This window comes from Ceratotherium simum, chromosome 26 (genome assembly GCF_057802395.1).
Source record: "Ceratotherium simum simum isolate JZ-2026a chromosome 26, ASM5780239v1, whole genome shotgun sequence".
Classification (NCBI taxonomy): domain Eukaryota; kingdom Metazoa; phylum Chordata; class Mammalia; order Perissodactyla; family Rhinocerotidae; genus Ceratotherium; species Ceratotherium simum.
Genome location: NC_141925.1, coordinates 35,703,405 through 35,715,858, shown reverse-complemented (window position 1 = coordinate 35,715,858; position 12,454 = coordinate 35,703,405). Strand labels below are relative to the sequence as shown.

General features: G+C 59.6%; 1 protein-coding gene across 1 annotated transcript in view; it reads left to right on the top strand.

Moving 5' to 3' along the window:
* The window catches only part of RADIL (Rap associating with DIL domain), a 73,372-nt gene extending 64,374 nt beyond the window's left edge, over window positions 1-8,998 (top strand). Inside the window, exons 9-14 of the mRNA XM_014795651.2 lie at window positions 4,520-4,670; window positions 5,771-5,961; window positions 6,148-6,502; window positions 7,452-7,588; window positions 7,986-8,125; window positions 8,633-8,998. Of these exons, the coding sequence (XP_014651137.1) occupies window positions 4,520-4,670; window positions 5,771-5,961; window positions 6,148-6,502; window positions 7,452-7,588; window positions 7,986-8,125; window positions 8,633-8,738 (1,080 nt within the window). The 3' untranslated portion in view covers window positions 8,739-8,998. The remainder of the gene's footprint in view (window positions 1-4,519; window positions 4,671-5,770; window positions 5,962-6,147; window positions 6,503-7,451; window positions 7,589-7,985; window positions 8,126-8,632) is intronic.
* Window positions 8,999-12,454: the final 3,456 nt, after the last annotated feature.

Below are 12,454 nucleotides of genomic sequence, written 5' to 3'. Positions count from 1 at the left end.
ACCCCTGAGGGAGTAAGCACCAGGCTCTCAGTTGCAACCCTGGTGTGAGCGTCAAGCAGAGGCCAAGCTGCCCAGCCCAGCCCAGCTCAGCCCCCACTGGATCCAGGTGGTCAGTGGCGAGGAAGATGCACACCACCAAAGCCTGTGGGTGCAGCTAAGGCAGTGCTAAGAGGAAAAGTTATAGCCTTAAGTGTATCTGTTAGAACAAATGGAAGGCTGAGGATGATGGTTGTGAAGCAAGAAAAAGAAAAGCAAAAACGGCAAATCAAACCCAAAGAAAGTAGGAGGAAGGAAATAATAGAGAAGAGCCAAAATCAATGAAACCTTAACAAACACACAACAGAGAAAAGCAAAAAGCCAGGAGTTGGTTCTTTGGAAAGTTATTTGAACAGTTGAATAAAAGTTTAAAAAAAGCAATAGAGCCAGGAGTTGGTTCTCTGAAAAGTTTAATAAAGTGGGAAACACTAACTGCCATATCAAAAACGAAGAAGGGGACATTATTCAGATCCTACATTAAAAATTAATAGTAATAATTTTATCTCAATAAAACTGGGGGAAAATTTTTAAAAAATTAATAGTAAGAGGATATTATAACCAACTTTATGCTGATAAATTTGACAATTTAGATGAAACAAATAAGACAAAGAACACTTATTAAAGTTGATACAAGAGGAAATAGAAAATCGGAATTGTCCCGTATCTCATAAAGAAACTGAATCTGTTATTTAAAAACCTTCCCACAAAGAAGATTCAAGGTCCAGGGCCCGCCCCGTGGCTTAGCGGTTAAGTGCGCGTGCTCTGCTACTGGCGGCCTGGGTTCGGATCCCGGGCGTGCACCCACGCACCGCTTCTCCGGCCGTGCTGAGGCCACGTCCCACATACAGCAACTAGAAGGATGTGCAGCTATGACATACAACTATCTACTGGGGCTTTGGGGAAAAAAATGGAGGAGGATTGGCAATAGATGTTAGCTCAGAGCCCGTCTTCCTCAGCAAAAAGAGGAGGATTAGCATGGATGTTAGCTCAGGGCTGATCTTCCTCACAAAAAAAAGAAAAAAAAGATTCAAGGTCCAGATGGTTTCATTCGTGAATTACTTTAAACATCAGAAGAAGAAATAAAACCATTATTACCCAGATTCTTCCAGAAACTAGGAAAAGAGGAAATCCCATCTCATTTTAAAACACCAGCACATGGGATGGCCCCGTGGCTTAGTGGTTAAGTGCGCGCGCTCCGCTGCTGGCGGCCCGGGTTCGGATCCCGGGTGTACACTGATGCACCGCTTCTCTGGCCATGCTGAGGCCGCGTCCCACATACAGCAACTAGAAGGATGTGCAACTGTGACATACAACTATCTACTGGGGCTTTGGGGGAAAAATAAATAAAATTATTTTAAAAAAATAAAATAAAATAAAAAATAAAACACCAGCACAACCTTGATACCAAAACCTGAAAAGGGATCATAAGAAAGGGAAATTACACATGAAAGATGAGCGACTTCATTTGTGATCAGAGAAATGTCTTTTAAAACCAGTGTTTTTGACACCAAATGCCTCCGAATGGTTAAAATGAGAAAAGCCGGCCCCAGGCCCCGCTGAGGAGGATGGAGGTGTGAGCCCTCGCAGGGGCCCTTGGGCCGCGCTGGGGGAGGTGGTGGGCCGTGCCTGCTGGAGCCGACCACAGGCACATGCCCCCATCTGGCAGTTCTCCTGGTAGGCACGTTTCCGTCTGCACTTGACAGCAGACAGGGATGGCACGGCGGCACCGTGCGCAACAGCCCCAAACTGCCAGCAGGCCCCGCTCAGCAGCAGCAGCAGAGTGGGCAGACGCAGTGTGGACACTCATCCCCAGGACATGCTGCACAGCAGCGAGCCTGCGCCGGCCACCGCCAGAGGCGACTGCAGGCGAGCGTGCGGTACAGTGTCGAGCTAAGTCGGGCTCAGAGGGGCACGTGCTGGGGTGCCCGTGGTCCAAGGTCAGCCCGGCAGAGCCTGTGCGCTGCTGGAAGTCAGGACGAGCCTGCCCGGCAGAGGAGCCTGCCCTGCGGAGCCGGAGGGCCACTGGGGCTTCCATGGCGCTGCCTCGCGGGCTCTGCCCCTGTCCCGGGCTGGGCACACAGGCGGTGCCCTTGGTGAACAGTTGTTGAGCTGTGCACTCTGGATTTGTGTAGTTTTCTGGGTGTTTGTTGTGCGTCGATACAGAAGGCACAGGAAAGGGAGGAACAGCAGCGGCAGGTCTCAGCTGCCCCCTTCCTGCGCAGCTGGATGCCGGCCCCCTCCTCCCCCCAGCAGGGGACCGGGGTTTGTTTCTAGAGCCTTTAAAACAAAGGGTCTCCTGGCTGGGAAACCAGGATTTCATCCTGAAAAGGGGGCTTCCTGGTGGCGAGGCCCCCACTGAGCGCTGGAGGGGCTGCGCTCTCGCCCAGCGTGGCTCAGGCCTGTGCCCTCCAAGTAGGAGGCGGCTGACTCGGCTCGCCTGGCAATCAGGGACAGCCCGGGGGAGGACGGAGGATGCTGAAGCTGGGGCTCCACGGTGATCCAGCCAGGCCAGCGTGAGCTGAGTGGGCCGGGGTGGCCAGGCTGGCGCTCAAGCCGGGCGTCACCAGGCAGACTTGGCCCCCACTCTACCACAGGGTGGGCGGCTCTGAACACGATAAACGGGTGGGGCTGAGACTGGGGGAGACACATCGGAGTCGGCAGCCTTCTCTGTACCTGGCCAGGTAGTAACTGTTTTAGGCTGCGGGCCCCATATGGTCTCCGTGCCAACTTCTTCCTTTTTTAAAGCCCTTTGAAAATGTGAAAACCATTCTTAGCCTGAGGGCCCTGTAAAACAGCCTTCAGGCCATAGTTTGCCATCCCCTGAAACACACTATTCAGGGCGAAGAAACTTCAAAAAAAAGACATTTCTATCCTCATAAAGATAAGATAATTTCCATTAAGTAATCACGGGATTCTATAAATGAGAGAACAAAAAGAATTCTTGGAAATTAAAACTATGACCAGAGATGGCAAATTCAATAGCAGGGTTGGAAGATAGTCAGGGAATCTCCCAGAAAGAAAGGAGATGGTGAGATGGAAGTGGGAGGCGCTGGGATCGCTGGCGCCCTCCCAACACCCGCCCTGGAGACGTGGGGGAAGCAAGGATTCTAGGACCTGGAAAAATCGCAAAGAACCTCCTCCCGGCAAACACGGCTTCCTGAGCTGGTGTGTTGCCGGCGGGGGGCGGGGGGCTCTGTGGCTGCCCTCGCCCCTCCGCCACACAGCCTTAAGGTGATTGTCCCTCCAGTGTAGACGCGTGATAACCACAGCCCCGGCCTCTTGATGTTGGCAGTGAAATCAAATGAGGGAGAAATGAAAGAGAGAAAGAAAGGCAGGGATCTTAAAGGACCAGTCAGTGAGGCCCCACATCCCAGTAGTAGGAGCCTAGGGGGAGCAGAGGAAACGGTGGCCGGGGGTGAAGATAAACCAGACCATCCCAGACCCGCACAGCCTGAGCTTCTGGACGTAAGTGCAGCCAACGGGGGAAAAAGCACAGCGGCTGAAACTGAGTCCCACCAAGACCCAGCCTCGCAGACTCTCAGGGCAGAGGACACAGAGCAGCCCATGAGCCTCTGGAGAAGAATGAAACAAGACACAGCCCGAGGACTCGAGAGCGACGCGGCAAGCTGGAAGACAGAGGAGCCGCCTTCCGTCATCCGAGCCAGTCGGACTCCGGTCTGCAGGTGTGGACTGGCCGAGTCCTCACGGAGGGAAAGCAGAGTGCGGATGCCTCCCACATGCGAGGTCCACACTGTTCCTCTGGTGCACCTGTTTCAGGAAGCCGCTAGAGGATGTGTCTCTCAGAAATGAGGGGGTAAGCCGAGAGAGCAGGAGAAAGGGGTTCCAGAACACAGGAGCGGAGAGGGGATCCCAGGGTGACAGGGATGCAGTCGCAGGGTGACCTCACAAGTGGTTTAATGATCAGCATCCACCCTTGTCCTTAGGGCTTGCGCTGTCTTATTTAGGGAAGCTTCCCGTACCCTGAGCCCATGAAGCTGGGCTCGTGTGTCACCTGAGTGACGGAGTTCTGGCCTCCCTGCAGGTCTCGAGCTGGCTAGGTTCTTTTCCGGGTGTGAGGCTGGGATCCTGTTTCACTCTCCCTGCTTCCCAGAGTCTCTTCCCTCTTTTCGCGGCCACCAGAGGTGATATGATGAGGGGTGTGTTCAGTAGACCAGGCACTTGGCGTGGTGCCTGCTGGCTTCTCCTGGGAACGGCCGCCCCACGCCGCTCTCACCTGGACACCCACAAGGCAGCGGGGGGTGAGCTGCCACTGTGGGGCGGCCCTGCTGCACCCACCTTTGACCCCCTCATTGGCCTGACTGTCCTGCACCGACGCCAGGGGCCTGTGTGCTGGCCTGGGGCATGTGGCCGGAGAGTCCCGGACCTCTGCTTCTGTCCCAGAGCACCCAGAAGGCAGGCCCTCCCTGAGGGTGGGGCTGAGCCATCCGGGGCCTTTGACCATGAGCTGCTTCTTGTCACCCAGATGAGCTGGGCAAACCTGCGGGCCACATTCCCCGCCCTGAGCCCTGCACAGCTGCACCGGCTGCTGACTCAGTACCAGCTGGCCTCGGCCATGGGCCCCATGAGTGCCTGGGAGCCAGGCGCCCAGGACAGCCCCGACGCCTTCAAGTCAGGTGAGCCCCCTCCTCAGGGGCAGGAGCACAGGACCCTGTGGGCCAGGCCTGGGGCACGGGGAGCCTTGGGGGGATTTCCCTGGAGGAGCCCGCAGAGCATCTGGTACCTCCACCCTGGGCCATCTTTCTCCTTGGGTGCACTGCCCTGTCCCCGACCTGGGGACCTGCAGACCTCCACAGCTGGGGGTCAAGGAGCCCACTGTTCGTGGCCAAGTTCCAAGCTGCAAGCTCAGATCAGAGGTCCCCCCTGCCCCTCACGGAGCCTGAGGACGGGGCCTCACCCAGGGCATGGCCCACCAGGAAGAGAGCAGGATCTCCACGCTGGGCGCTGTCGCACAGCCTGAGCACGCTTGCCATGTGTGTACACACACACGGTACATATGGATGTGTACGGACATATACATGTGGGTGTTTTTTGTGTTAGACACACATCTCCCTGTGTTAGCATTATGTATATTATAACAAAATTGAAAAGTAAAGGGTCGTAGAAGACGCAGATAGAACCAGGGCTTTGAACGCCATCTTCGCGTGCCCTGGTTCGAACGCCATCTTCGCGTGCCCTGGTCACCTGGGGGCTTGGCTGGGACGTAGACACCGCCTCTGAGCAGGGCTCCAGGCTCCACCGGACACTGCTGGCCTCTCCCCACTTACGGGGTCATTTCCGAGGCCTGCGCGGGGCCGGCTCTGTGCTGGGAGCTGAGGCCGCAGTGTGGGCACCAGTCCTCCTGCCGTCTGGAAGGGGCTCGTGTTCTAGTGCAGAGACCCACGTGCAGATGGGCCGTGTGACCCGTGAGGGGACATAGGCAGCATGGGCCCTGGGAGGAGCAGGCATCCGCTCGGGGGTGCGGACATTCCGGCTGAGCAAGCAGGAGTTGCGGATGGGGCACAAAGCTCCAGACAGCGGGGCCTTGGGCTTCGTCCAGGGTGGTCACTGGGATTCAGAAGGGACGAGGGGATGGTTTTGGTGGTCGCCCTGGCCTGGATCCCCTGCATCTTCTTGGTGGGTCAGTGTGCTTGTCCCTGGGTTCCCACGGCAGGCGGGGGTGGCTGGCCAGCTACCTCCAGGCCAGGCACTCAGGTTGTCCTCCCCACACCCACAGAGGATGTCCTGGAGTCCTATGAAAACCCGCCGCCCATCGTTTTGCCAAGCGAGGGTTTCCAGGTGGATCTGGAAGCCGACTGCCTGGACGACAGCATCTACCAGCACCTTCTCTACATCCGCCACTTTCTGTGGAGCCTGCGGAGCAAGCCCGGCCCTGGCGGGGGACCCGCCCAGCCGGAGTGCCTTGAGGTACCCGGGTGAGCTGGTCACCGGGTGGACTAGGCACTGCTTCGTGCTCGGGGTCTGGCTGCCACCCTGGGGGAGAAGCGGAGTGAGGGCTCCAGCGGCTCAGGCTCGGCTGCAGACGGCTGGGGTCCCCGGTTCCCCTACCTTCCAGAAGGCTGCTGCCTGAGCCTTCCTCCCTCTCCCCACCAGGGCCTGCACCACACCACCCCTGAGGGGCACCCCGAGGGCCAGAGCTGCCCCCTGGCTTCCCGGGACCTCGGAAGGGGAGCCCAGGATGCCGGTCTGGCGCACCCACTTCCTTCCGATGGGGCTCCCCGGGCACAGGGCCCTCCAGGAAGGCAGCCGGGCCGCGTGAGCCGTGGGGTCCCCCAGGCCGGCCCCCTGCATGTGGACTCCTCGTGCCTGCTCACGCCTCCCAGCACCCCGCTAGGCCTTGAGCCCACTGTCCCCGACTGGCCAGAACCCGGCGGTGGCACCTGTGGGCATTCGCCCCTCGAACGGAGGAGGAATGGGCCAAGTGGCTCCTGGAGTGCTGCTCTGGAAGGTGAGACCTGTCCCTAGGCCTACACCTGCACCCCAGCCCCCAGCCCCTGCTAGCACTGGACAGGTCCCTCTGGGTCATTCCATCTGTGGGGTCCTGGTGCACATTCAGCCTGGGCTTCTAGTACCTGCCACGAATGCCTGCAGCCCTGAACGCTGGAGAGGCTGCAGAGCAGACGGGGAGGGCGCAGGGCGGCTCAGGCCTGGGTGGGTGGCAGGCAGCTGCGTCACGCTCAGCCATCTGTGGGACAGGAGAATCGCTCCGCATGGGGTAGAGGAAGGGGTGGCCCGGATGATGTGCCTTGGGATGTGAGGTCAGGGATCGGCGGGTGGGGTGGGGGGGCCGGCGGGCGGCAACCGGAGCCCTCGGAGGTGAGGGTGGGAGTCAGGGCATGCGTGTGCATGAACACGGTGCGTGTGTGTTGGTGCGTGTCTCTCGTGTGTGCACGTGTAGCTGGACGGGCTGGAAGGGCAGCAAAGGGCAAAGCAGCCCCGGCCCGCCCGCCCCGGGCGAGGAACTCAGCAGTGCGTCCTGAGCCCTGCGTCCTCAGTGCTCCTGCAGGCGGGGGTCAGCTCGGCAGGGTACCTACTCAGGTGTGCTGGGACTGGCCTCTGAGAGCTGGTAGGAGGTGGCTCCAGACCAGACGGGGCTCTGCCTGAAGCCCTGAGCAGAGCCCGCTTCTCAGCCCCCTGGAAACAGCCAGCCTGTCCTGGGGCAGCCACAGGGGGGACGGAGGTGCCCCTGGGCGCATGAGGGTGTCACGCACAGATGGGCCCGACCCATCACTTCTTCTGCCCCAACCAGCACCTTGCTGGGGCTACGAGAGCACTTTTTCCTCCGGAGCAGCAGCCTAGCGGGGACGTCCCTGGGTCCTGACTCCCCGGACAGGCGCGGGCACCAGCCGCTGCAGCAGGATCTCACCCTGACCGCTGTACTGTTTCTTGCCACCCAGGAGGCTGTGCGGCGCCTGCGGATGAGCCCCCTCCAGTCCCCTCCAGCCACAGCTCCAGCACCGACTTCTGCTACGTCTTCATGGTGGAGCTGGAGCGAGGCCCCTCAGGGCTGGGGATGGGCCTGATCGACGGCATGGTGAGTGCCCCGGCTCCCTACTCCCTGCAGGCCCCGTCTCGCCCTTTCCACCAAACACAGGCCCACAGCTTGTGTGGTCACCGGGGGAGGACGGTGAGGGAGGCCCATTGAGGGCTTGGGACTGGGGCTTGGGGGGGCATCTCTGTGGAATTTGAGAGAAGGGAAAGGCCCCTGGCAGCAGCCGCTTCCCCCAGCCTGCTGTCACCACCTCCATCCTCAGACCTCGGGGTATCTGTCCTGGGCCTGTGGGGACAGTGGTGGTGTCCAGTGCTGTCCTTGCTGATGACCATATAAGTGAGCCCTGCCTGGGCCAGGCCGGGCCTCTCGGCTGAGGGAGGGGCTGAGGTGGCCCTTGCTGGGGGCGCCCGCGTGTCCTGAGGCCTCTGCTTCTCCCCAGCACACACCCCTGGGGGCCCCGGGGCTCTACATCCAGACCCTGCTCCCAGGCAGCCCTGCAGCGGCCGACGGCCGCCTGTCTCTGGGAGACCGCATCCTGGAGGTGAACGGCAGCAGCCTGATGGGCGTCAGCTACCTGAGGTACCCTCCGCCCTGGCACCCAGCCTGTGCGGGTCAGCCCGAGGCAGGGCTGCTGCAGGACAGGCCTCGCTCGCTCCTGCCCACCCCGTGAGCGCGTCCGGGCACTACCCATTTTAGAGATGAGGAAGGGGAGGCACGGCCCTCCAGCCCGGCTCCCTGTGGCCACCAGTCTCCCTTCCCTCCCCTCATTCCGGGGTGGGGGGAGTGGGGGCTCTGGACTGGCAGCACAGGCTGCACCTCGTGGCTCTGTGGTCCCTGACGCTCGGTCACAGCTCAGGGTGCTCAGGGTTGCTGGCTCTAAGCTAGTCTCCTGTAGGAGCACCACACCCGCTCCTGGAGGGAGGGAAGCACGTGATGGCCAGGCCCTCACACACAGCCCTGTCCACTTGGGGCGACAGCTGGGGTGGAGCGTTGGGTTCCCCTCCCGGGGACCTCCCCCGCCCTGCGGCTGGACCCGCACCACGTGAGCTCTTCTATGCCGCCCTCATCCCCTTCACTGGGTTTCAGGGCTGTGGATCTGATCCGACATGGGGGAAAGAAGATGCGGTTTCTGGTTGCCAAGTCTGACGTGGAAACAGCCAAGAAGATCCGCTTCCGCACGCCCCCTCCCTAGGGTGGGCCCCCTACACACTGGCACCCTGAGGTTTGGCAGGTCCCACCACCTTCCTCCAAGTCGGTCCGCGTGGTGCGTCACCTTCAGGACACGAGCCGCTTCTCTGCCTGTGGATAGTGTACATCTCAGTGTATATTTTATTTATATGACAGACGACAGTCGTTTGTTGTTTGTTACAGAGCTTTATGTTTGGAGATTTTAATGGAGAAGCATAGATTCAATAAACTATCTTTCACATTCTTAGAGAGTGGTGGCGCCATGCCGGCTCCCCGAGGGCCCAGAGGGGCTGCGGGGGCTCTGGGGGCCCTGCTCCCCTGCTGGCCAGGGCAGGAGAGATGCTCGGAGGATGGGAGGGTCATTGTAATGGAGCCAAGGGCTGCTTGGGACACCCCAGGCAGCCCCCAGCTCCCAGGAAAAGGGCTATAGCCTCAGTCAGAGTGTAGTTTGCTCTTAGTGATCACGTGCTCAACATAGTCCTAAGAGAGAGTCTAGAAACCCCCAGAAGGTTATACAGTGAGAGTCTGGACCCACCCTGGTCCCCAGGCCTCACACCCCTCCTGATTGCCTCTCTGATCACTAAAGCTGCAGCTTGGCCCTAATACCAGGCCGGCCGGCCCTAGGCTCTTAATCTGCAGCCCCGGCTGGTGTCCACCTGGTGGCTGTCCCTTCACCCTGGCAGGAGGCCCGCCTCCTTCCCCGTCAGCCAGCTGGCCGTGCGCAGGGCCAGGAGCAGGGCCGTGTTGGCGTCACAGTGACGGCAGGGCTCAGACACCTCCACCCTGGGCATCTTCAGCTCTGTGACTCACGTGAGGATGGTGCCCTCATTCTCCTCACAGTGCACATAGCTCATAGCCAGGTTCTGGACCAGGGTTCTCATCTTTGACATGAAAAGAGAGACCCTGGGGACAAGGGGGTCCCAGCCAGTCAGCTGCAGACACACTTCTCATATGGAAAGGGTCCCCTGGAGGCAGGACTCGGAGGCCTCCGAGGTCTGTCCCAACCCGCGGGTCTCATGTAGCTCCACGCTGCCCCCTGGTGGCACACAAGAGGCACGTGTGGGTCTGCCCTGGGCCTTTGCTGTGGTTCAATGTGAGGCACCAGAATTCCGCCACCTTGAAGGGGCCCCCACCACCGAGTTCCCAAAATGCTGGATAAAATGTATTTTTAAAAAAGTCATTTTTGGGCCGGCCCCGTGGCTTAGCGGTTAAGTGCGCACGCCCCGCTGCTGGCGGCCTGGGTTCGATCCCTGGCGTGCACCGACGCACCGCTTCTCCTAGAAGGATGTGCAGCTATGACATACAACTATCTACTGGGGCTTTGGGGAAAATAAATAAAATAAATAAATAAAATTATAAAAAAAAAAAAAGTCATTTTTTTTAAAGTTGCCTTTCAATTGAGTCAGCCACTTTTTTTGGGTGTGTAAGGAAGATTAGCCCTGAGCTAACATCTGTTGCCAATCCTCCTCTTTTTGCTGCGGAAGATTCGCCCTGGGCTAACATCCGTGCCCATCTTCCTCTACTTTATATGTGGGACACCTGCCACAGCATGGCTTGACAAGCAGTGGGTAGGTCCGCACCCGGGATCTGAACCTGCGAACCCTGGGCCGTCAAGGTGGAGCACATGAACATAACCACTACACCATTGGGCTGGCCCCTAAAAAGTCATTTAAATGTGTGATTGAACCCAAAAGAAAAGAAATCCTTGGACCCCAACATTGAAAAGAGTGAGTTCAGAGAGGCTGGCAGTTGGCCGGAGGCCTGTGGAATTACAGGTCTCAATTCTCCACTCCTCTGCGGTGTGGAGGTGACAGAACCTCGGCCATCCCAAGCTGTGGGCCAAATGGGGGACCCCGTAACTCCAGAGCTCCCGAAGGGCTGGGCCCCTGAGAAAGGGGAACTAACCAGAGTCACATGTGTGCAGAGCCTGTATGCCGAGCACGCCCGGCACTTCACAAGTGTTAGCACATTCAATGTTCTCACAGTTCTTTGTGGTGGGTGCCGTTACTGTCCCGGTGTTTCAGATGAGGACACGAGCAGGGAGACTGTGGTCTTCTCTATCAGTCAGCATGGCCCTAATAACGCTGAGAGAAAAAACCATGCAACTCGGTGTCTGAAAAACAACAGTCATTTACTCTCGCTCAGCCAGGCTGGAACTGGCTCCGCGCTCCAGGGGGATCCAGGCCTGCTCTCTGTGCCCCCAGCCTCGTGGACCCACAGACTGGCTGGGGCACGTTCTCACAGCAATGGCAGGAGGGCAAGCCTGCCTCCGAGCACACGTCCAGCCTGTGGCGTCTGCTGCCCTCCTGACGGCCAAGCCCACGGTCAGTGCGCGGGAGGCCCGCTCCCCCGCTGGATGGCGCACAGCAGGGGTGTGGATGGTACCGTGCCCCTGCGCGGGAGCATGGAGACCCACGATTCCCTCTTGCTCTTGGTAGGATTCAACTACACAGGGTTTGAACTTGGGTAGTTTGACTCTAGACCGAAAGTCGACCCTCACAGGAAACAGGAAGGGAATGTTTCCGGATGGCCTTGGCTCTGCACGAAGCCGGAAGAACAGGGTCCCCTCAAAATCGGTCCACAAACGAGTTCTGACACAGGCTTGGGACCCAACTTACAATCTCCAGATGATGTGACAACAGCCCGAGCTAAGCTTAATTGAGAGTAGCCCCCCAGGGATCTGGCACAAGCGATAGGGAATTTTCTCTAGATGAACACACTCACCCTTGGACTCCAGTCCCAAGGGCCGAGCAGGGTCGGGGTGGGCTGGGGTCCGGGCGTCCGAGGCGCGCGGCGCAACCGAGGGGCGGCGCGGGGGCTCGCAGGGCCGGCTTGGCCCATCTCGGGAGGGTCAGGGGTCCTTTGGTGCTGCCCACCTCAACGCCCCCTACTCGGCTCCGCGTGTGCGTCACCTGGGCAGAGCATGGGCGACACTCCCCGCCAGGCCGGCCCAGTGGCCTCCTCCGTGGCTGCCGTTTCTCGTTTCTCGGGACGTTGGAGGGGGAAACCGCACGGGGGAGGGGCGCGGCGGAGCAGCAGCACCACCTGGTGGTAGGGCCGGTCACCGCGCCGGGCAGCGCTGGTCTACAGGCAGGAAGCAGACCTGAATGGACCAGTGGACGGCAGCGCTGGGGCTGGGGCTGGGGGTACATTTCTTGCCCTTCCAGACGCAGCGGGTCTCCCCTGCCTGGATAATATCAAAGCGACCCGGCTTTGCTCTGGGTAAGGCTCGCGGGGGCGGGTGTCAGGGTCGCCAGGAGCCAACAGGGGGAGCACCCTGCTTGGTTGGCCTGCCTTCTCTCCTAATGGCAGGAGGCTCCAGGCCACCCCACAGGGCCCAGAGCCCCAGGCTGCCCATCTTCAGGGCCTTCAGGAGCACAAGGTGGACTGAAAAAGGCCACTGATGGAATGCATGTTCCCAGGGGCAGTGGTCAGCTCTGGGAGACACACTCTTCCTTCCTGAACACATACATAGTGATCTGTCACTTCTGGAACATCTGGGACACTGGGGCTGGACTGGGTTCGGCCCTTTACACGTTGCCACCGAGTGGGAAGGCACAGCTGCTGGTGTCTGGCCCGGTGGGGCAAGGGCCCCTTATGTCCCCACGGCCTGCTATCCTGGCCCAGCAGCACTAGGGGGCTGCCCGCTGGGCTCCCCCACCCCCGGCCCTCTCCCCTGGGCGGAGGGAAAGGGAATAGACCCTGCCTGGTTCACACAGA